Source organism: Nycticebus coucang, chromosome 9 (assembly GCF_027406575.1).
Source record: "Nycticebus coucang isolate mNycCou1 chromosome 9, mNycCou1.pri, whole genome shotgun sequence".
Lineage (NCBI taxonomy): Eukaryota > Metazoa > Chordata > Mammalia > Primates > Lorisidae > Nycticebus > Nycticebus coucang.
Genome location: NC_069788.1, coordinates 103,868,476 through 103,892,779, shown reverse-complemented (window position 1 = coordinate 103,892,779; position 24,304 = coordinate 103,868,476). Strand labels below are relative to the sequence as shown.

Sequence of the window (24,304 nt, the reverse complement as noted above, 5' to 3'; positions counted from 1 at the left end):
CAGCTTTTTCACAGCAGAAGTGGACAGGAAACCTCCTGTTTCCTCTCCAAGATCCAGTGATTCACATCCTTTCCTCTCAAGCCTGAAAATCTTGAGAGACTGCACGGCTCAGAAAGTTAGATACCTGACCTGCTCTTTGACTCTCAAAGTGTTTTCCTCTAAATGCCAAATGGTCCTGTGACTACCTCTCTGTCTTCGATGTTCAAGTCACCCAATACCACTGAAGTCCCTTGAGTGCTTGTTCCATTAGGCATTAGTTCAAGTGGTAGGTCTGAATTAGGATTTGGGCTGATGGACAAGTAATGGATTGGGAGAAGTGGGGAAAGTAAGCCTGGAACTTAAGCCCCACTTCCTGGACAATAGAGCTGAATTTATATTCTTTTTTGTTTTGCATCTAGTGTTATATGCAGCCACTAATAGGTTAAGAAGCAGTATGGTATACTGGAAAGAGCAAGGGAATAGGAGGGAGGGTAGAATATGGGGCACAGGTCTCTATCACCCCCATTCCTGCCCAACCATCTTTGCTCTATTCACCTCTCCCCATGACCCAAGAGAATCTGTGAGGTGAAAGGAGAAAATTATTATCTCTAAGAGTTTATCTATTAGAAACCGTAACAATTTTTAAATTCATACTATGACAGGTACTATGCAAAAGAGATTTCTTAAGATAATCCATGTATTTATATTAACTCCATATAAAGATGATGAAAAAGAGGCACAGAATGATTTAATAACACACCTGCTAGCTGTATACTTAGGAAGTGGCAGAGTTGAGATTTAAGAGAGGCTTTGCCAGTGAAGAGATTTGTTTTGCAAAGAATTTTGTTAAAATGGTATTTATTTCCAACAGGAATACAAAGAGGCAAATCCCTAGGAAACCAAGAAAGTGCTCACAGCGGAACACTTTGGAACCAGTCACTGGACTTCAGATAAAAAAGTACCATAGTCCCAAGTATCACCTCCGTTTGTGTATTTTTGTGAACAAAGGAGTAGCCAATTACTGTAGACCCAGGAGACATATGAGCCTTATGGTCTGGCTACTTGTCAGTACAATTATTTCCTGGTCTTTGGCCAAACATAACATACCATCCTGTTAGTATGGTGTGTTAGCCTTAGTAGTGAATAAAGATAATGAACACTCTGTGTGTGTGCGTAGCATTTGTGTATTGCAGGTATAAAGGTCACAGGCACACCTTGAGGCACATTCTTGGCTAAAATTCCTTCCTCCCTACAAAGAAGAGAGATTATGTGACTGTTTTAAGTCATTCTTCTCTTCCTGAAATGACTTTGGGAGGGATGCAGTTAGGCTAGGGTTTAAGCTCCCAATTGGACCAGCACAAAGGCAGGCTACAGTCCACATCCCACCCTGAACCCCATGGCTGGGGGTGTTAAGAAAGGGAACCAGCAATAACTAGGCAGAGAAAGTCTCTCTTTTTGCCATTAAAGCTGACTCTCAGGGGGAAGAGGTAGAAGAGAAACTTTACCTGTCTTACCTGCCCATACTTTCTTATCTATACCTGTTATTAAGATAAAGGTTGTTTTGACTTCTTGAAGCTAGAAATTTTATGCTTTCTTCTGAAACTTAATTCACTTAGTATAATTCCCTTAAGCCACTTCCTCTATAAATTGCAAACTCAGGGAAAACAAAAGGAGTTGTACCTTGTAATTTAACCAACATCCCCTGAACTCTCTAGCTGATAAACATCTATCGTACCTCCAACTTAAGGAATTCTTACTCTTCCCTCCAGCATATGGATTTAGATTTGCTGCTTAAAATTAAATTTGCCAGCTGGGCTTGGTGGCTCAGGCCTGTAATTTTAGCACTCTGGGAGGCCAAGGAAGGAAGATCACTTGAGCTCAGAAGTTCGAGACCAGCCTAAGCAAGAGCGAGATCCCTTCTCTAATAAAAATTGAAAAAATTAGCCAGGTGTTGTGGCAGGCACCTGTAGTACCAACTATTCACAGTGCTGAGCCAGTAGGATTGCTTAAACCCAGTAGTTTGAGGTTGCTATGAGGTAGGCTGAGGCCATGGCACTTTAGCCCAGGCAATAGGGTGAGATTGTCTTGGGAAAAAAAAGAAAAGAAAAAGAAAAAAATTGAATTCGCTCTGTTTCAATGCAACAGGTTAATGGCTAGTTCCGGGTTATGACACATTCGCCTGTATTGACCATAACTATACTGATTTGCAGGAACCTGCCAAATCCTTGAGAAAATTGGTAATTTTCTGTATTTTAAAGCAAAATAATTTCTGCAGTCAACTGTTTGTATATAATTATCTTTTGGTAGTAAACATGTCCTTGGGGCTTGGTGCCTGTAGCTCAGCAGCTAGGGCACTAGCCACATACAACAGAGCTGGCGGGTTCAAATCCAGCCTGGGCCCACCAAACAACAATGGCAACTCTAACCAAAAAATAGCCAGGCATTGTGACAGGCGCCTGTACTCCCACCTACTTAGGAGGTTGAGGCATGAGAACTGCCTAAGCCCAAGAGCTTGAGGTTGCTGGGAGCTGTGACATCAAGGCACTCTACCGAGGGCAACATAGTGAGACTCTGTCTCAAAAAAAAACCCCATGTCCTTGGCTTGGCACCCATAGCATAGTGGTTACGGTGCCAGCCGCATATACTGGTGGATTTGAACCTGGCCCTTGACAGCTAAACAATGACAACTGCAACAACAAAAAAAAATAGCCAGGTGCCTATAGTCCCAGCTACTTGGGAGGCTGAGGCAAGAGAATTGCTTATGTCCAAGAGTTGGAACTTGCTGTGAGCTGTGACGCCAAAGCACTCTACCGAGGGCAACATAGTGAGACTCTGTCTCAAAAAAAAAAAAAAAAAAAGAAACATGTCTTTGCTTACAGAGCCTGGCAGTCAAAAAGTAAGGACTCTTACAGGCAAATTAATGAAAAGGCATAGCCCATTTTGTCCCACTGTTCTGGTCAACGTCCTTCTCTTCTTCCCTTCCACTTCTTTCTCCTTTTGTCTACCACTTCCATTCTGCACATATACTATCTTCTATAATCTCTTTCCAGAGCCTGGCTTCATTTCATGGATCCTGTCGCAAAAGACTTATCAGTCCAATCAAGGAAAATCAAAGCTTAATGATAAGATCCATGTCTGATCATTTTTTGTTTTGTTTTAATTTCCTGTAGCATATTTTGGGTTTGAGTGGTAAATGGTAAAGTAAGAAAAGAAAAACAAAGAAAGTAAATCCTAAGACCTGTAAGGGCAAAGGCTATAATATAATTATTCTTGGAGTCTCCATAAAGCTTGCACATCTTCATTCAGTGAAAGCTTACTGAGTAGCTCCTATATGCAGATACAACAGTGGTCAAGCCCAACTGGGGGCCTGCCTCAGTCTCCAGTTTCACTATAAGAAAGAAATTTTGTTTTAACCAAAAGACTCAGATCATTATGAACTGTGGTTAAGTCTGATAAAAGAAAAGAACACATTTACCAGGGAACGTATGCTGGGAATCCTGATGTAGCTTGAGGGTCCAAGAAGGCTTCCATAAGGGAGCAACAAGGAAGGGATGTGATGCGAGCAGAAGTGAAGTGAGACTTGGTGTCTCCAGCAGCAGAGCCTCCCAGTGTCTCCCAAATCATAAGATTTCAAAGGAGCAAAGCCTATTCAACTGGGGCGGGGGTTGGGGAATGGAACACCCGTTGTTTCATCTGCGGGAAGAGATGTAAGAGAAATCCTGGAAATCTCATCAAATCTTTCCTTTTACATAGAATGGAATCAAAATAACCATATAAGCGGTCCTGGGCCACTTTGGGTAAGATGCCCAAGCTTCTGGCTCCCTGTTAAGCTCCTTTTGGAGGACACTGCCACAAGGATGGCAGTTTCAGGGGCCACAGGAATATGATGGGGCAGTGATGATGGGGGCTCTGGAACTTAAAAAAGATGAAGAGGAGTCAAGCACAGTGGCTCATGCCTGTAGTCCTAGCACTCTGAGAGACCAAGGCAGGTTGTATGCTTCGGTTTAAGAGTTCAAGACCAGCCTGAGCAAGAGCAAGAACTATCTTTACCAAAAATAGAAAAACCAGCGGGGTGTTGTGGCAGCCACCCATAGTCCCAGCTACTTAGAAGGTTTAGGCAGGAGGATCACTTGGACCAGGAGTTTGAGGTTGTTATGAGCTATGATGCTATAGTACTCCACCCAGGGTGATAGAGTAAGACTTTGTCTAAAAAAAAAAAAAAAAAAGTGGTGAAGGGCTCATCCCATATTCAAATGGTTCATAGCAACATGGAGATAAAAGGTTTTACAAATTGAACTCAGTGCTGCTTGTAAAGAAAGCCTTAACATGTTCAGGTAATTTTAACCAAAAGGGATATTTGTAAGTCAGGAACAAAAAGTGAACTAGGCAGATTTCCTTGTCTGGTTGCAAAGTGAAAATAAGACCTGCAAGTGATCTAGGTACTTGGCAGTGTGGGAAAGTGATCAGTCCCAGTGAGAGGTAAGGCCCATTGACTTCACCCATTATTACCCCAGCAAGAACTACACTCAGCCCTGAGCTCTGATTGTCACCACACCTGAGCCTTCCCTGCCCCTCACTGGGATGACCAGCAGCAGCCCTGGGAACTTAACACTGCTTTAGGCACCTTTTCTCATCAGCCTCTCCATTTTCTTCTTGTCTCTTTACAGCAGCGGTTCTCAACCTGTGGGTCGCGACCCCTTTGGACTGTATTAAAGGTTCGCAACATTAGGAAGGTTGAGAACCACTGTTTTACAACAATATTATACCAAATAACACCTGCACTTTTCACTCTTGGTTAGCTTTTCCTTGTCAGAAAACAACAAAGGTACAGAGTTAGTTAGAAGCACTGGTAATGCAGAGGAAAAACCGACATTCTGGTCCATTCTTCATCTCCATACTTAGATGTGAACGTGGGCAGCAGCCCAGGAGCTTTTACTATCACTCTATTAGTTAAGCAGTAACAGTAAGAGAAAGTGTCCCAAACGTTGCCAGGGATTGTATCTCAAAAGAGAAGGCTCATTAAGAAGAGAGAAAAAGATGCTACTGACTACACATTAACTTTAATTCCTTCTCCACCTCAAACTTCTTCAGGAGATAAAAGAATGGAAATATCCTTCCAATCAGAACAAGATCTCTCTCTGCCTTTCCATGATTCTCAGTTCCTGCTTTGTGTTTATCTCTTTGTCTCCAAAAAGGAGCTGCTTCATTGAAACATCATAGAAAAACCAACTGTCCCCCAGACAATGAAATCACTTGCACGTGGGCATTTCCAAACTAGGCAGCGAAAATACTGGCAGAATTCTCAACCTGTTGCTATAGTAGCAGAAAGAATGTGATTCAAGCAGCTCTGCTGAGATCCATATCCAAATCCCTCTTGTTCCAGCAGAGAACATTAACCCTTCACTGCTCCCTTTCCAGGGGCAGAAACACCTGGGAAGTCCCCCAACACCACAATTTTTCTTAGGACCTATCACAGGTCCTCAAACTTTTTAAACAGGGGCCAGTTCACTGTCCCTCAGACCACTGGAGGACTGGACTATAGTTTAAAAAAAAAAAAAAGAACAAATTCCTATGCACACTACACATATCTTATTTTGAAGTAAAAAAACAAAACAGGAACAAATACAATCACACCGCCTCACGCAGAGTTTGAGGACCCCTGAGTCCTAGATGCTATAGTTGTAGCATTTGCTCATTCATTTATTTGGTATTTATTAGATTCTGTTATGCTGGCTTCTAGGTTTTCAGTGATAAACAAGGCAGACATGGCCCTTCGCACTGAACAAGAGGAGGATATTGGGTGGCGCCTGTGGCTCAAGGAGTAGGGCGCTGGTCCCATATGCCGGAGGTGGCAGGTTCAAACCTAGCCCCGGCCAAAAACCACACACAAAAAAAGAGGAGGATATTAAATTATTGCTCAGTCCTTTTATCTTCAAGTCTTCAAAAACCAAAGTAAATTATTGCTCAAATAACAATACCTTATGTAGTATCAGTGTAAATGGAAAGCATGTGAGTTTTCAGCGAAGACATCACCAGAAAGTAAACAACCTAGCCAGGATACCAATTGTAGGAGACCCTGTGTATTCTGGGCCATAATTAGTTGATTGTTTGCATGTATTAATTTGACAAAAACGCCAGTAGAAATGCCTGCTTCAATCATATTCTGGTAATACCTTCTACAGAACACTGGTAAATACATTGTTTAATTAAACTGATTTTTTCACATAACACAAACAGCATATTCTATCAGGAAAGCAATTGCTGAACATGAGGTTATGATCCCTCACTGACAGTCACCAGGCAACAAAAATATCAGGTGAAGGCTCAGGAAATACATAAGAGAAGCACTATCACAAGGACCCTGGGAAGGTTTCTAAACAGTCCTCACTCCTATGTATTTCTGTGGTCACGGCTCCACTTCCTTGCTTCCCATGGAACACAAAGACTAAGAAGGCAAAATTTCATACAAGGATCAACTTAGTAATGACATCCTGATAAGCATTTTATAAAACAAGGCAGCATCAATCAGATGGCCCCCACCAAAAAACCTGAAAAAAACAAGAAGACGGGTTGCTGATCTCAGTTGGCAAATAGCTATTCTCTCAGGAGGGTTACATAACCCTTTGTACTCCAGTTTCCTAAGAGGATAAATTCAATTGAATCAAAGGCACATAATGATCAACAGCAAAGCTTTTACATCAGGGGTCCTCAAACTCCACATGAGGCCATGTGATTGTATTTGTTCCCGTTTTGTTTTTTTTTACTTCAAAATAAGATATGTGCAGTGTGCATAGGAATTTGTTCATTTTTTTTTTTTAAACTATACTCCGGCCCTCCAACAGTCTGAGGGACAGTGAACTGGCCCCCTGTTTAAAAAGTTTGAGGACCTCTGCTTTACATCAATGGACTGAAATGAAGTGCTCCATTATTATTCTTGGTCAATGACACTAACACTGTAAAACATGGTTTCTGCCCTGGAGAATATTTGAGAACCTCAATCATATATTAGAACACTGGCTTCCTGTCTCAATGAGAGGCTCAGGTCACAAGGCTTTCACGAAATAACTCAAGGGAAGCTGGGCCATCAGGAAGGGATAGTCACCCAAGTCTCTTTTAACCACTGCAATGTTGGGCTTAGCTGTGGGAAAAAGTCCCAGCGTTCAGACCAGATGGACACTAGTTCCTAACTACATCTTGCCTGAGAAAGAGGGGATGAGAACAAAGGAAGTCATGTGATCGAAAGTAATGACTCTACCTAAATAATACTCCTCCTAAAACTGGGCAGTGGACAACCAAGCCCTGTGACCTGAACACTTTACATTTTAGAGGACAGGGTGGAAACACAGGCATTCTATGGGGATGACATTGGAATCATGAGATACCCTCAGGAATTCCTTTCCCTTTAAAGTTCTGCTAGATAGGCTATAGTAGCAAGGAGTCCAGTGCTTACTCCCACGTTACATGGAACAAGCTGGCTCCAAAAGATGGACACTTCTCTGCTTTTCGGTAACTTTACCATTCAGCTAAGACTTCAGGAATCTTCCAAAGTAGAAAAAATGCAACTCCTTCACATGCCCCTGTCCCACAGGGGAAGGCTGTTACTTTAACAGATCTATTTCTTCATCCCTCTCTACATCCATGTCCTTTCCAGAAGCCTTTGCAGTTTCTCACACTTAAAAAGTGAAATACATTTATTTCCCTGCCCTTTGGCATTGAGCTTGGTCGTGTGACTTGTTTTGTCCACTAGGATGTTAACAAATTAATGACATAATCAGAAGTGTGAAACGAGCTTGCATATAGTGGCTGGTGCTCTTGTCTGTCATCTCCATGAAAACATCATCCTCGAGCTACCTGCAGGTTCTGAGGGAAGGATGAGGGGCACGGGTACATCTGAGCCCAGCCTAGAATCAGCTGATTGCCCCTACAACCTGCATGCAGAGGGGTTAAAAAATGTACACTGTTGTATGCCACTGTGGTTATCTGTAATCCAGCACCACGGTAGCAACAACTGATACACCTTCCACAGTAAAATGTCACCTGTAGTTTAAGAGTTTAAATTGGTTTTCTTAATATATAATAACATGTTTTTGATTTTTTCCCATTAGACTGTTAAAATCCTTAAAACAGGGTCCTATTACATTCCCAATACCCAGGATTTATTCATCGGTCTACACCATGTTCTAAACCCCAGGAGACACAATGGTAATACACAATGCCAGCATCAATCTGCACCTGTGAATTTTTTCCACCTAGCAATGTGATTTTATCCAAAGGTGATTATGAAGTCTGCTTTTGCAGCTGAAAGTATACCCTATCAGCGAACCACCTGAGTGTTATATGCTTATGTACAGATGAACTGGAATCATTATGTCTTTCTGGCAATCCTTTTCATTACATCCAGAGTAACAGAAGGGATTGACAAGACCATTAAATTACCAATTTTTAATCCTAATCAAATACCAAAGCTTCTTAAATTACAGATTCCTAATTTCCATCTGTGGATATCTGATTGAATACTCTGCAACAAGGCCTGATATCTGTGTGGTTAAAAATGTCTCAAAGTAGGGTGGCGCCTGTGGCTCAGTCGGTAAGGTGCCGGCCCCATATACCGAGGGTGGCGGGTTCAGGCCCGGCCCCGGCCAAACTACAACCAAAAAAAAAAAAATAGCCGGGCGTTGTGGCAGGTGCCTGTAGTCCCAGCTATTCGGGAGGCTGAGGCAGGAGAATCGCTTAAGCCCAGGAGTTGGAGGTTGCTGTGAGCTGTGTGAGGCCACGGCACTCTACCGAAGGCCAAAAAGTGAGACTCTGTCTCTACAAAAAAAAAAAAAAAAAAAAAATGTCTCAAAGTAATGCTGACCATCATAAGAACTGAGACTCTCCTCCCCATTTAACAGAACTCCTGCATCCAGTGGTTGAATTGCTTCTGCTGTGTTGAACTAAGGGTTGTGAGGACATTAATAGACCCCAGAGGGACCATATCCAGAGAACCATATGGATCAGTCATCATTGTCATCATAACAAACCACTACGTGATGCAGTCAGTGGCTTAAACAAATAAGCACTTATTATTGCTCACCGGTCTATAAATCTGGATGGGTTTGTCTGATGATCTCTGCTGGGCGCACTCAAATGTCTGAGGTCAGCTGGATGGTCTTGGATTGCCTCACTCATATATCTGGTGTAGGGCAACTGTCAGCTGAAGTGACAGCATCTCTGGGCCAGAGGAAAAGAGCCCAAGAGTGTCAGTCTACATGATGACTGGGCTGGATTTCAAGAGAGCAGGCAGAAGTGTGCGAGGTCTCTTAAGGGCTAGACTCGGGACTGACACACCCACATACCTTTACCTGCTGCACCTTCTGCAAGCCAAAGAAAGTTATAAGGCCAAGTCCAGAATCAGGGACTGGGGAAGCAGACTCCACCTCTTGATAAGAGGAGCTGCAAAGTCATATTCAAAAAGGGTAATGATTGAGACCATTTTGCAATCAATCTATTACGCAGCATAACATGGGGGAAAATACCACCTCTAGCCAAATGTGATTTCTGAGTGCGGGCCAAGGTTTTCACCCTCATCTCAAAAATTATTTTATGTCTTCAGGTTAAAGCTTCCTCTGATACTCCTCATTTCTATTCCAGCCTGCACACGCACACATCTTACTCTCAGTCTTTTTTTTTTTTTTGGCTGGGGCTGGATTTGAACCCACCACCTACGGCATATGGGGCCGGCGCCCTACCACTTTGAGCCACAGGCGCCGCCCCTCAGTCTTAAACTAAAGCAAAAGCAACCTGTTTGCTCTCAGCACTATTTTACATTTTCCGTTGGGTTTTTAAATTTATTCATCTATTGTTTTGCGACAGCATCTCTCTCTGTCACCCAGGTTGGAATTGCATGGTGTAACCTCCTCCTGCGAGTAGCGAGGTCTACAGGCATATGCCACCACACCCAACTCATTTTTCTTTTCTTTTCTTTATTCTATGTTAGAGATTAGAGATGGGGTCTCATTATGTTGCCTAAGCTGATCTTGAATTCCTGGTCTCAAGTGACTCTCCCAATTGAGCCTCAAAGTGCTGGGATGCTTTAAAATTCCCAAAGGGAGGCCAAGTGCGGTGGTGCACACACACCCCAAGGGGGAAGGACACTGGTGTTTATTGAAGATCACAAGCTGATGCTAATTATATTTTGGTCACCAGCTGCTGACTAAGACCTCTTCATTCTACCTTCCTATTTCACTCCCCCTTGTCCGACTGTAACCACTTAAGGAAATGCATAAAACTACAGGGCCTGACCTGAACCTACAGCTGTTTTCCCCATCCAGTTTCCAACAGGAAGGTATCCAGGCTAGGAGGGAGCAGCAGGTATTCTGGAATCCCTACAACTAAGGTGCTGCTATTTTTCAGAAAAATCACCATAACCTTTTGGTGACCTCCATTTAAATTCTTAAAACACATAATTGTGAGGTCTGGGACAGCAAGGAAGAGAAAAGAATTCCAGAAACTAAAAAATACAGGATGGTAGCGGAGTGGTTGAGACCAGGAAGTGCCTGAAGCTCCTCGGAGGAAATTCAGCAAGTGGGATGGAGAAAGTATACACTACTTAAAGGCAAGATTGGCCAGGCATGGTGGTTTACACCTGTAACCCCAGACCGTGGGAGGCTGACAAAGTGGGGGAATCACTTGAGCAGAGGAGTTCAAAACCAGCCTGGGCAACACAGTGAGACCTGTGTCTATGAACAATTTAAAAATCTGCTGACAAGGTGGCACATGCCTGGAGTCCCAGCTACTTGGGAGGCTGAGGTAAGTGGATCACTTGAGCCTAGGAGTTCAAAGTGACAGTGAGCTATGACTGCACCACTGTACTCCAGCCTGGGTGACAGGATAAGACCGTTTCAGGAGTTGGAAAAAGGGCAAGGAAATGCATAGTTTGGTTTCTGTTTATATGTCCAATTTTCAATCTGCTTGGTAGGATTACTGCTTAAAAGGCTAAGCAACAAACTGATGAAAAACACATGCAGTGAAAAGTGCTAAATTTACAATGAAGTTGCCTTAGAAAAGCCAAATTCAAGCAGATGTTGCATTCAATTTGGTTTATGAGAATCCCTAAGAGGTTCTCAACATACCAAAGTCGCCATCAACAGAAGGAAATGGTGCTGACCCTCTTCTAAACTGTATTCCATTCCTGAGCACTGGAGCTAGGAGGGAAGCAAAGCCAGTTTGGTAGGAATGGTGATGTTTTTATACCGTAATGCATAGATAGTATCCAATGTGCAAATGCCTATGAGAACTAAGATGGTTATCAGCAAATGCCTATGAAAACTAAGATGGTTATCAGTGTTGCTGGAAAGAGTCTTAACTGTCACCCTGGGTAGAGTGCTACAGTGTCTTAGGTTCACTCTTAGGCTCAAGTGAACATCTTGCCTCAGATTCCTGGGTAGCTGGGACTACAGGCGCCCGCCACAATGCCCAGCTAATTTTTTCCTATTTTTAGTAGAGATGGAGTCTTGCTCTTGGTCAGGCTGGTCTTAAATTCCTGAGCTCAGGCAATCCACCTGCCTCAGCCTCCCAGAGTGCTAGGATTACAGAGATGAGCCACAATGTGCCCAGCCAGCATTCATTTGCTTTTTAATCATAACTGAAAATTCACAAACCTGCAATCTTCAGGAAAAATCATCATCATGTTTCCCACCCCCACTTCTTACTCACTTGGCTTGAAAATAAGTGGTTATTCTTGGATTGACTTGTAATGAGCTGGCTGATTGGGCTGCAGCTAATCTGTGCTTTTGATTAATTAGCCAAGGGGAAACCAAAACTATAAGAAAGCAAACTACTGGCATTATTATCCCAGGAACACTGGTAGTGACAGCAATGAGGAATTTACTGAGATTTCTTCACCAAAAAACATACTGTACTTTCCCAAAACTCAGAAAGATATGAACTCTACGAAGGGAGTTTTCATGCTTTATCTGCCCCTTCCTACACCCATTCTCATGCCAGCCAACTTCATACTCTCCCTATGTGCCACAAAGTCTATTTGTGCCATCTTAAACACTACTTTTAAGGGCTATTCACTGCTGCTCTAAAAACCTACATATGGGGTGGCACCTGTGGCTCAGTGAGTAAGGGCGCCGGCGCCTTATACCGAGGGTTCGAACCCAGCCCTGGCCAAACTGCAACAAAAAATAGCTGGACATTGTGGTGGGCACCTATAGTCCCAGATACTTGGGAGGCTGAGGCAAGAGAATCGCCTAAGCCCAAGAGCTGGAGGTTGCTATGAGCTGTGACACCACAGCACTCTACGGAGGGCGACAAAGTAAGACTGTCTCTTAAAAAAATAAAAAAACCTACACATGTTAAGTAAAGTCTGCTCCTTGCAGGGAATCCTTAAGCTGCCTGCACACGTGTGCCAAGAAGGAACCCGTGCTACACTTGCAGAGACACCTGGGCCAGGGCCAAACATTCACAAGTGTCATGGGCAATTTTTATTGGAGCTTCCTATACTACTCTCTCATAAAACCCCTTAGCTCAGCATCATCACACTACAATGTAATCGCATTGTAATTCCTCATAGTCTTAAAAGGATAGGGCTGTCTCATATAAACTATAGTAGTGTAGGAGCAAATTAACTTTACACACAGCCTTATCTTTCCTACATTTTTCTTGAAATCTTTCCAGGTATTGAAGGCAGAGGTACGCCAGGAACCAGAGGCAGCAATTTTATTCCCTCGCATGCTGGTGCAATCAACGGCTTGTGTTTAGAATAAATATTTGAGACACAGAAGCCTGTTGACAATGCAGTGCTTGATTACTCTGAATTACTCCCTGCCCACAGCAATTGAGAGAGAAGGCCTTGGCACCAGCCATATGCACAAAACCTGCTTCTCAGCCTCCACCATTTGCCTTCCGACCCTCCCCTCAAAGAATTCTCAACTCACTATACAAAGATCTGTTTTCTCCCTTACGTACCACATGAATCCCACATTGAACATCAGGCTTTTTTTTTCTTTCCACGGCACCACTGTTAATTCAATACTTCCACGTTCACATATATTTAATCAGACTTATCTTTTAACTTTTGCTTAAATTCCACCTGGCTTCTGTTTTGAGACAAACATCGCCTTGTTCTATTTTAAAGCTATAGTGACAATTAAGCTACATTTCAATTAGTCAGAGGCACATATGTACTAAAATGCCCACAATCCTTAAGTACTTTTTCTTCCTCAAAACCCATTTGGTAATCAATGCAGTTTTTTGTTTTGTTTTCTATAGGGCCAAAAGGATAAGTTGTACAAACCGGAGGTAATTAGTATGTTAAGCTTGGTTCAAGGCCAGGCTATCAGGTTACAAGTTCTAATGAACTCTGCAGGGAAAAGACTTTCCTTTGTCTTGGGACCACCGAGAACTAACCAAACAAATGAAACACCTTCAATTGTCTCAGAAACTCAGCCATCTAAACACAATTGAAAAGAAACACCAACACCAAAGCAAATAAAATGAATGAAGGGGTCCTGTGGCTGGCAGCCTTACCAGTGGGACCCTGGCCGGGGCTCTGGCAGCTCCAGGGCTGGGGTGAGGGTGATGCGGGGTCCGGGCTGTGGGTACGGGTGGAGGTCTGCTCGATGCATGCTTGAACAGGACTCACCGCCGTCTGCCTGCCTGTCTGCCACTCGGTCCTCTTGTCTGGGTGGGAAGGGCCAAGATGAAAAAAAATGTGCAGGTTACTCACTGGCCTTCCCAGGCGGACACACCCAGGAGGAGGGAGAGGCTAGGCACAGACAGGAGATTCTTTCGAGACTGAGCCTGAGATCGCCCTTCTGGTTCCTTTTGTTATTACTTCCTGAACTTAAGCTCTGCACCCTCTTGGTACTTACGGGAGGCAAATAACACTTGGGTAATTAGATTCCAAGGGCTTAATGCAAAGGTTACTTTGAAAAGGCGATGCTTTAGCACACACACACTTTTTGATTTAACCTGAAATTTCTTTCCACGGTGTGAGAGCATTAACACTGGGCATAGGAAATGAGAGTGAAGGGTTACCCTGGGACAAGGGCCTGGAAGAGCTTGGAGCAGGCAAAGCTGGATGTGATTTAAACAGTGAATTCCTAGAATCTAACTTTCAGACTTAATGTTAGAGGAACAGAATTCTCAACAGTCTCTCCGGGTCTGTGAACCATGCATTGTACAATAGGCACATTCTGGAAATAGGTATTTGTAAATCAAGATTTTAGAAATGGCTTCACATTGGGGCGGCGCATGTGGCTCAGTGAGTAGGGCGCCGGCCCCATATACCGAGGGTGGCGGGTTCAAACCCAGCCCCGGCCAAACTGCAACAACAAAAAAAAATAGCCGGGCGTTGTGGTGGGCGCCTGTAGTCCCAGCTACTCGGGAGGCTGAGGCAAGAGAATCATGTAAGCCCAAGAGCTGGAGGTTGCTGTGAGCCGTGTGACGCCACGGCACTCTACAGAGGGTGGTACAATGAGACTCTGTCTCTACAAAAAAAAAGAAAAGAAAATAGAAAAAAAAATAAATAAATAAAAAGAAATGGCTTCACACTGTAAATGCAAGAACTTGTTACCCAATAGCCTGGCTTTTGATTAATTCTAAAATGAAGCTTTTCACAATTGAAGTGACCTTTCAGTAACTTGTCTGCTTGGGTAGGTGTGGGTGTTCACCAACAAAACCATGGCAGCAATGCCATGAAGGAGCAAAGAAAATATCACCCCAAAATATGATTCCTTGGTATAAAGATTATAACTTTGTTTTGTTTGTTTGTTTGAGACAGAGCATCAAGCTGTCGCCTGGGTAGAGTGCAATAGCATCCCGCTCACATCAACCTCCAACTCCTGGGCAATCAATTCCCTCCTCTCAGCCTTCCAAGTAGCTGGGACCACAGGCGCCTGCCACAACACCCGGCTATTTTTTGGTTGCAGCTGTCATTGTTGTTTGAAGGGCCCGGGCTGGATTCAAAATCTCCAGCGCGGATGTATGTAGCTGGCGCCTTAGACGCTTGAGCCACAGGCAACGAGCCATAATCAGGGAACTTTGAATGAAGACTTTCCTCTATCTTGAAGGGCTGCTAGACTCCTTATCACATGCTAACAGACCAGTGATAAGGTCATTTGAAGCACAATACCTGTCTCTCAGTACCTGTCTCTTAATTCACAAATCAATCTGTTTTTCCTCCATCGCTCCATCCCCCCTTAGCAACCATTTGCTGCACCTATACTTTCCAGTTTCTCACCCCCTCCTTTCTAAAAGGCATCTTTAAAAGCCACTATCACTGAAACTTGGAGAAATCATTCTTGTGGTTCCCCCCATGTGCACGGTATTTGAAAATAAACCTTTCTCTTATTAATCTACTACACTGGTTCTCAACCTTCCTAATGCCGCAACCTTTTAATACAGTTCCTGTGGGTCCCGACCCACAGGTTGAGAACCGCTGATCTACTATAACTGTGAGTTGATCTTTTCAGTGAACCAACCTAGGGGAAAAGGGCATATTTTCCCTAAGACTCCCCTTCAGCCACACGAGATGGGGCCCAGTGTGGAGAAGGAAACTCACACTAACACCATCTATGGACCAGGTGCTTACCTCATTTAATCTTGAAAATGCCCTTATGAGGGAGGCATTCTTTCTCTTTAACCCAGAGGTGAGGTAACTTGGCCAGCACTTGAGCAGCTAGTGGAGGGAAGATCCAGGATTTGGACCACGGTTTGCCTGTATGATCCCACTGTGTTGCTAGGAACGTCTTCCACCACTCCTGAACAACTCTCCTTTCTTCCACTTACAATAGACCAAAGGACAGATCGCCTTTCTTACATTTTTCTAGCTTTTACAAAACTGATAAGGTGTGGAATATAACTCTGTGGGTTATTAGTAAGTACAATAAAAGTGAAGAAAATGCACTATATAGGTTTCTTTACAGCAGCTTAATATGCCAATATTTTTAGGTAGATAGCTAGAAATCTGGCTCTCCTAGAGGAAAAGGACAAGGGCAGCCCCCCCACCCCAGCTTCAAGTCACCTTAATCCTGTCTGGAGTGACTGCTCATACCTGGGGAGGAGGTAACCCCCAATCTACCAATCAGAACTTAGCCTGCCAACTGCAAAAAAATGTACAAGTTATCTAGTCCACAGGCCTAGCAACAGGTACAATAGTCTTGAAGGTGACCTAGAACAGCCTTAAGACTAATTATCATGCCATTAGTTTAAATGTGCATTGTGCCCCACCCCCACCGTGGGCTTTCAGAGAAGCTCATGGGAAGTCTGAACCAGCAGTTAAGACCCTGGTTCCAAGGTGACTTCTGAACTACGTGGGAGGCAGGTCCAACCCAGGCAGTATAAAACAGAATCCCCAGGCATAACCAAGGCCGTTTTTGTTGGACAACAGAGGCCCATTCAGTGAACCTGTCTTGCTCTGTAAACCTTCTTACTCTATACACCTAGCTTTCTCTTCCTCAACAGACTTTGTTCCATGCTTGCCTTACTTTGGGGTGTCAAAGAACAGCCCCAAGAACCAAGGCTGCAGACAGATGCCTGAAACACCAACATTTTAGGATGCAGGCAGCTGCCCAGAAACCCAACAATACATACTATGAGTCTCCAAGTTGAGGACTTAGATTGTGGCATGTTTCCCAAAGAGGGGAAGGCATCTTCTGAGTTTGGAAACACTACTATAGCGATGGGTTATTGTACTTTTTGCCTGCCCTTTTTTTTCTTGAACTTATATTAAAAAATCATGATAAAAAACTTCAAACAGTATATAAGGGTGAAATACAAAATAAAAATCTACTATCCTTAACAGCCAGTCCCAGTCATTCCCCAGAGACAAAGACTATTACCAATTTCTTATGTATCTGGTTCAGAAATTTGTATGCACATAAAGCATTCATACTACTCTTTTAAACTACACTTTAAAGTACTTCTTGAAAATGACAACCAGGATGTGGTTAAAGCATACCTGTGATGTGTTATTTGGCACTATTTTTTTTAAACTTAATGATATATTTGAGATTTTCCATATCAGCATATATAATTGCTATTAGCTAGTTAGAGTCAAGAAAGTAAAAGGTAGGTCTGAAATGCAGTATTACTACTTTACAGAAGGGCCTACCACATGGGCCACAGAACACTTCATGACTCAATGTCAGAACCCCTGGCTTCCTAGTTCAGCTCTAGCCGAAGCCTTGCCTTCAACCACCCTAAGAAGCAGTTGCTATCATTATCCCTATTTTACAGATTGAGAGAGCCACCCCTGAGAGTGCACCCAGCACACAGATAGGGCACAATAAATGCTTAAACTTGTCATATTAATAAAGTAAACACGATATTGGCATGATGCAGGAAGACAAGGCCCAGAATGGAGTGAAAGAGCACCCAAACACCATGTTTATAAGAGGAAGGGCTTTATTTCAGCCTGCAGAGCTTACAGCATAGAAGAATTCATAATGGCCGTGCTCTCCGACTGGCTCTGTCTTTCCCTTTTTATCTCCAGTCAAAAAGTTCCAACCCTCAGGTACCTTTCCCATTGGTCAGTTAGAATCAAGCAGGAAATGCTGTTCCAGACCCCACAGAACTACAGGGTTTCACAGAAGTGGAAATTTCCAGGTTCCAGGAAGTCAAGTCTACAAATTCCCAACAGCTGAGTCACCATGGAGACCAGGACCCTACAGGTATATTCTTGGGGTCTCCTTGAGAAGACCTGTTCTCCTGGACCTCACCCTTCTCGAGTATCCTCTCTCAGGCAAGCCTGCTCTTTGCCAGAATGTGATCCCAAAAGCAGCACTATAAAGAGGTCCCATTTCCCTTAAGAACAATATTGTAATTGGGGGTTTCATTCCAAGACCTTACCTTGGATTCCTATAAACTCCAGGCATGATGAATAAAATCTTACAAAAACAGAGATACAACAGAAAATTTCATAATCATTTAAAACAGTAAAATAGTGTGTCATGAGTCAGAAATTTTCACAGATTGGCTCAAGTAACTCCTTCTTTTTTTACTAATAAAAAAAAAAAAAAAACTATCCAGAATACTGTGTGAATCTTCTCTAAGAGTACATACATTTTAGACAATTAAAAAATGTGCATACATTTGATCCCCACATCACATTCTATATTGTACATAAAGAAAATATTACATCATAAACTTGACATAATATTAATATACAAGTTAGAACAAGTATTACACATTTAATTAGAAATAGCTTCCCTCCTACTTGGGAGGCTGAGTCAAGAGAATCGCCTAAGCCCAAGGATTTGGAGGTTGCTGTGAGCTGTGTGACGCCATGGCACTCTACCAAGGGCGATAAGGTGAGACTCTGTCTCTACAAAAAAAAAAAAAAAAAAGAAAGAAAGAAATAGCTTCCCTCACCCACCTCTTTAGAATGTAAAAGGTCGTTTGAGAAATGATTTGACTGACTCATTTCTTAGAAAACCTGTCTGGAGATAGTGTGAATCAATACCTTTCTATAATCCCCGCATATTTCCTGTAAAATCCAGAGGCCTTCAGAACCAGTCCTCTCTAAAATCCATCCATTGGGTTTTATACCCCCTAACATAGGTGCAGAAACATCCTCTAATTTGGGCCTTACCTTGGTACAAAGCTTTGACCTAATCCTCCCGCCAGTTCTCTCTCTGCCTTCTCCCCTTGCTATCTTCCTAAGTAAGGAAAGCCACCATATAGGTGAAGTCAGTCATGGAGGGGCAGACTGAGAGAAAGGAATACAAAACACTGACTCATGCCCCTTCACCATGATTACAGTCCAATGGTTACTATGCACTCTAAGGTTAAAAAAAATGACAGAAACTACTTTCTTTCTTCAGCTTTGATTCCCTCCCCCATGTTAGACTATACCTTTTAGCACAGGTATAGTGCCTACATTATGGTGGGAGCTTATTCATTATTTGTGTATTTGACCCCAATCCTGCTCTCTAATTTAGTGTAATCTTCATGTCCAATGGATCACCACTAGCAAGTGTTTTTCTGATTCTTGGTAATATTCAACAATGACTATCCATTTAAACAGGAGTCTATACTTGGAATAGACAGCATGGTGGTGCTCTGAAATATGCACACGTTTAAACAATATAAGGGCTGACTTCAGCAGCTTGAGACTCAATAGGAGGGAAGAAACAGCATTGCACAATGGTGCTTAAGACAGGTATGGTACAGTTCTGGTACATATGCTAGGTTCCAGATACCTGATCTTTTAAGTGAGGATAATATCACCTACCAAACAATCTTCTGTAACTGAAGATTCGCTGAAAGAGTATGTAAAAGATTTTGCAGACTGCAGAGCGTGGCACCAATGTCAGGTGGTGACCTCATCACTCCCAGCCCTCTGAACTGATGGCTGCAGGGTATGATTATGGCTCTAAGAAAGAAGCCCAGCTATTTCTATTGCTCTTGGTTCCCTAGCACAGGATCTGCTCAGCTGCAGTTCCCAAAGTATATCCAACAGACCACAAACCAACAGAGGGGCACAATTCAAGTAGAACATGGGGCCAGCTTATTTTCACATGCACACAGACCTTTCCCTCCATTCCTCTTGCTTTATTAGATCTTCTGAAGGACTTCCTTCTAGCATATTCACAAAACTATTTTTAAAACTTTTTTTTTTTTTTTTTTTAGAGACAGAGTCTCACTTTATTGCCCTCGGTAGAGTGCTGTGGTGTCACAGCTCACAGCAACCTCCAACTCCTGGGCATAGGTGATTCTCTTGCCTCAACATACTGAGTAGCTGGGGCTACAGGTGCCCCCCACAATGCCCAGCTACTTTTTTTTTGTTGCAGTTTGGCTGGGGCCAGGTTTGAACCCGCCACCCTCCGTACATGGGGTCAGTGCCCTACCCACTGAGCCACAGGCGCCGCCCTTTACAACTTTTTGTTATGGAAAATTTCAAATGTACATAAAGGTGGAGAGAGAGGGGTGTAGCAAACCTCACTTACTCCCTTGACAGCTGCAAACAATGATTAATGAATTCATTCGTATCTTGTTTCGCCTACATCCCCATCAACTCTGGATTATTTTGAGGCAAATTCCCAATATCATATCATTTTATCCATAAACATTTCTTTTTTTTTTTTTTTTTGTGGTTTTTGGCTGGGGCTGGGTTTGAACTCGCCACCTCCGGCATATGGGACCAGCGCTCTACTCCTTCAGCCACAGGCACCGCCCTATCCATAAACATTTCTATATGTATCTCTAAAAGATAAGGATTCTGTTTAAAAACACAGCAAAAGATTATATCTAAAAATAAACTATATACTTTAAATATTATCCATTGCCTATCTATGTATCAATGTCTCAAAGTATCAATGTCTTAAGGTTGGTTTTTTTTTGTACTTCAAGTCATTCCTACAATTGGTTAATAGGTATTGCCTTTTTAAATTAAAGGTTCTTAGTCTATCTTTATTTTTTCCTTACAATTTATTTGTTGAAGAATGTTAACAAATAAATGTTATTTGTTAATGTTTTTTGTGATGTAGACTGTCCCACAATCTACATTTTGAAGATGGTGTGGTTTAACACATTACTCTGCCCCCTGTATTTCTTGTGAATCTAAAATTAGATCTAGATATTCATTTGAAATTTAAAAAAAAAAGCCTTCTGGGAGTTGGGTTAAAAAAATAAATGAAATACCCCAGCACTCTGGGGAGGTCGAGGCAGGTGGAATGCTTCAGCTTAGGAGTTGAAGACCAGCCTGAGCAAGAGCAAGACCCTGTCTCTAAAAATAGCATTGTGGCAGGTGCCTATAAATCCCAGTTTCTAGGGAGGCTGAGGCAAGAGGATCATTTGAGCCTAGGAGTTTGAGGTTGCTGTGAGCTATGATACCATGGCACTCTGCTAAGGTGACAAAGTGAGACTCTGCCTCCAAAAATAAATTAATAAATAAATAAAATTAGACCTAGAGGATTGATTACATTCAGATTTGATTTTTGGATGGACAATTTAGTTGACGGCAGTCTTATGTATTTCTATCACAAGAAAGCTGATGTCTGATTAGCTCTGGTGTTTGTGTGCTTAGCAGCCATTGACAATCAGTGCCCTGGAATTACAGGAATTGAAAACGGTGATTTTCTTCCATTACATCCATTAATGTGATGCTATTAACATTAAAGGTTTTACATTTATCTAAAATGAAAGTATACATTTCCCACTTCTGTCTTTGGTGATAATGTGTTATGTTAGATGATGTACTGGCTACTTTCCATCTACTTATTTCACTACAATCTATTATACTAAAAAGACCTTTTTTGCTTAATAAAAAAATGACTCAGATTTCTGGAAAAAAAAAAAAAAAAAAACCTGGGAAACACCATTTAGAAACCATTAGTCAAAAGACAGTGGAGGACTGGTCCCTAGCATACCACTCAAATTCAAACCTGATTCTGCCATATGTGAGCTCTGTGACTTTGGTGAAGGCTTTTAACTTTCTTACCCTCAGTTTTCTCATCTATTAAGTTGAGGGTAACAATCTCTGCCTTTTAGCTTTTGTGAGAACACATGATGAAGTATGCAAAGAGCATGCTTCCGTGTCTGCCAAATAGCACCTGCTCAATAAACTGTCATCACTCCTAATTTCCCTGCTGTCTTCCTATGCCTAGCAGTTGCCAATGTTGGGTGAGTAAATAACGGGATGACTGGCTTTACTTTGTCCCAAGCTACTGGTGGCTTTAATTTTTCAAAATCCTGGGCATACAGAAATGCACAAAACAAAATCTCTACTCATGAACTTATTACAGGGTGGCCATAAAATTCATGTGCAATTTAAAACTGCACATAGACTGGGTGCCTGTAGCTTAGGGGTTAGTGCACTGGCCACATACACCAGGGCTGGCAGGTTTGAACCCGACCCAGGCCTGCTAAACAACAATGACAACTACAAAAAAAAAATAGCTGGGCATTGTGGCGGGCGCTTGTAGTCCCAGCTACTTGGGAGGCTGAGACAAGAGAATTGCTTAAGTCTAAGATTTTGAGGTTGCTGTGAGCTGTGACGCCACAACACTCTATCCAGGGCAACATAGTGAGACTGTCTCACATAATAATAAATAATAAATAAATAAAACTGCACACAAACTTTATGGCCACCCTGTATGTAATTGGACATTTAAATGAGAAAAGGACATTTGTTCACAGGCTTAATTATCTGAGATGGCTCTTTTGAAAATAAAGAGCTTGGGGCAAAAAGAGAGATGCAGAATGAACTCAGCGGCATCTGCAGAAATGTGGGAAGATGTTGATTTTTTTCTAAAAGAAAGATATATCAGTATTGCTATTACCTCTGACTTAGCCTGAGATGTCATTTTTTTCAGGCCATTCCCTCTGCACCAGGATTCCTTTATGGCCACACAAAATGGACTGAGACAAAGTCCCAACCCCTAGAACCTATGAATGGGATCTTATATTTGGAAATAGAGTGTTTATAAATGTAATGAAATCAAGATGAGGTCATGCTGGATTAAGATCGGCCCTAAGGCCGGCCTCGGTGGCTCACACACAGTGTAATCCTAGCACTCTGGGAGGCTGAGGAAGGAAGATCCCTTAAGCTCAGGAGTTCAAGACCAGCCTGAACAACATAGTGAGACCCCATCTCTACTAAAAATAGAAAACTTAACCAGGCACTGTGGCAGGTGCCTGTAGTCCTAACTACTTGGGAGGCTGAGGCAGGAGGATAGCTTGAACCCAGCAGTGTGAGGTAGCTGTGAAGGAGGCTGACACCATGATACTCTAGCCTGGGCAACAGAATTGTCTCAAAAAACAAAAAACAAAAAAAGAAAGCTGGGCCCTAAATTCAGTCACTGGGAAGAGACACAGGACGAGGTGAGACTGGAGTCACACTGCCACAAAGCAAAGAATGCCAAGGACTGCCAGAAACTACTAGAAGCCCTGCTGACATGTTGTTGATTTTGGATTTCTAGCCTCCAGGATGGTGAGAATAAATTTCTGTTGCTTTAAGCCACCAAGATAGTGGTAATTTGTTACAGCAGTCACAGGGAACTAAACATCCAGTGAACTCAGACAAAAAGTATGGATCAACCATCCCGCTTGTGACTTAAACCATTTAGTGAGAAGGGGGGGCGGGGGGGCAGGGAGGGCGGGCAAATCCTAGACAGGAGAGCCTGAATCAGCTATAATTGTTCTTGCATCAACCAGGCTGACGGCTGACTCACCAAAGCTGCACAAGTACCAACAGGTAAACCTGCTTTACCTGAAAAGGAAAAGCCACAGGACTTGTTGGCACTGATACACTGGGGATAAGAATGCCCTTTGTAGAGTTAGGTGGCTTCCATTTTCTTCCATGGAGGGGACAAGGATAATGTTCACACCATCCAGTGTAGTGGGAGAGGCTCTCTGTACTAGCATCCACCTCTCCAACCTCACTGTACCTCAGGAAGGCCCTACAGTCTAATCAAGATAGCAGCTTACTCCAGTGAGATGAGACTACGACCCCTAGTCACCTAGTCACCCTAAGCCTTAGCACACCACCACCTCTTCTCAGCACTGTGAGAAAAATTCACTGAAGTAATGCACTAGGGAAACTGGCATGTGAGAGGTGCCACTTTAGCACCCTTTATGAAGCTATTATCTAGGTATTTGTAATAGTAAATAGTGGTGGTGGCCATTACATACATACTTTGTGTGCCAGGCACTTGGCTGGATGCTGGAGAAACTAAAAATAAGTGACAGTCTCTGATAAATGCATTGTGTCAGGGCTAGGAGATTTAGAGATGGTATCTTTTTTTTCTTAATGTGTTTTCTAATGTTAATGTTTTATAATAAAATGTCTTAAAATTTTGATCTACTTTTTCAACAAGTGGGAAAAGCTGCCACATGCATTTATTAAAAATATATACTTTTTACAACATTGCTAAATTTTTCAGCATGGCACAGCTGAACCTTGCCAAGATGCCAAGGGGTACAGTATCCACCTGGAATTTACCCTCACCCACATTGGGCTCCAACACGGGCCAGGAGCACATGATTTAGCACTTAATTGCTGGCTAATTATTTCAGATGTGCTAGTTTTATTTTCCCAATTTAGCTCCCCCGGGGCAGGAATTACCTTCCTATACACCATTTTTAAGTACCTATTCACCAGGCCCTTGGATTAGCTGGCTTTACATAGAGGACTATGCAATGCATTTCTCTCTACTTTTCTGAAGAATGAGCCATAACAAGTGACTACGTTAGGGCAAGGAAGGAAGCAGAAGAGACCATGATTAAGAGTTCTGCTCATCTTTGGGGTCAGGTTAATTATTTCCTATTGGTTCACTGTAAATGGCACCACCAAGATTATAGGGCAGAACATATATGTAGGCCTGAGAGACCT

The 24,304-nt window shown here is 42.6% G+C and overlaps 1 protein-coding gene across 4 annotated transcripts in view; it reads right to left on the bottom strand.

Annotated features, from left to right (window-relative positions):
• STON2 (stonin 2) overlaps positions 1–24,304 on the bottom strand; it is a 187,042-nt gene that overhangs the window by 60,556 nt on the left and 102,182 nt on the right. For 3 of the 4 annotated variants that reach the window (XM_053602425.1, XM_053602427.1, XM_053602426.1), the window contains one exon: positions 13,498–13,650. The exons of the other annotated variant lie outside the window; for it this stretch is intronic. In XM_053602425.1, the coding sequence (XP_053458400.1) occupies positions 13,498–13,650 (153 nt within the window). The remainder of the gene's footprint in view (positions 1–13,497; positions 13,651–24,304) is intronic. 4 annotated transcript variants of the gene reach the window in all.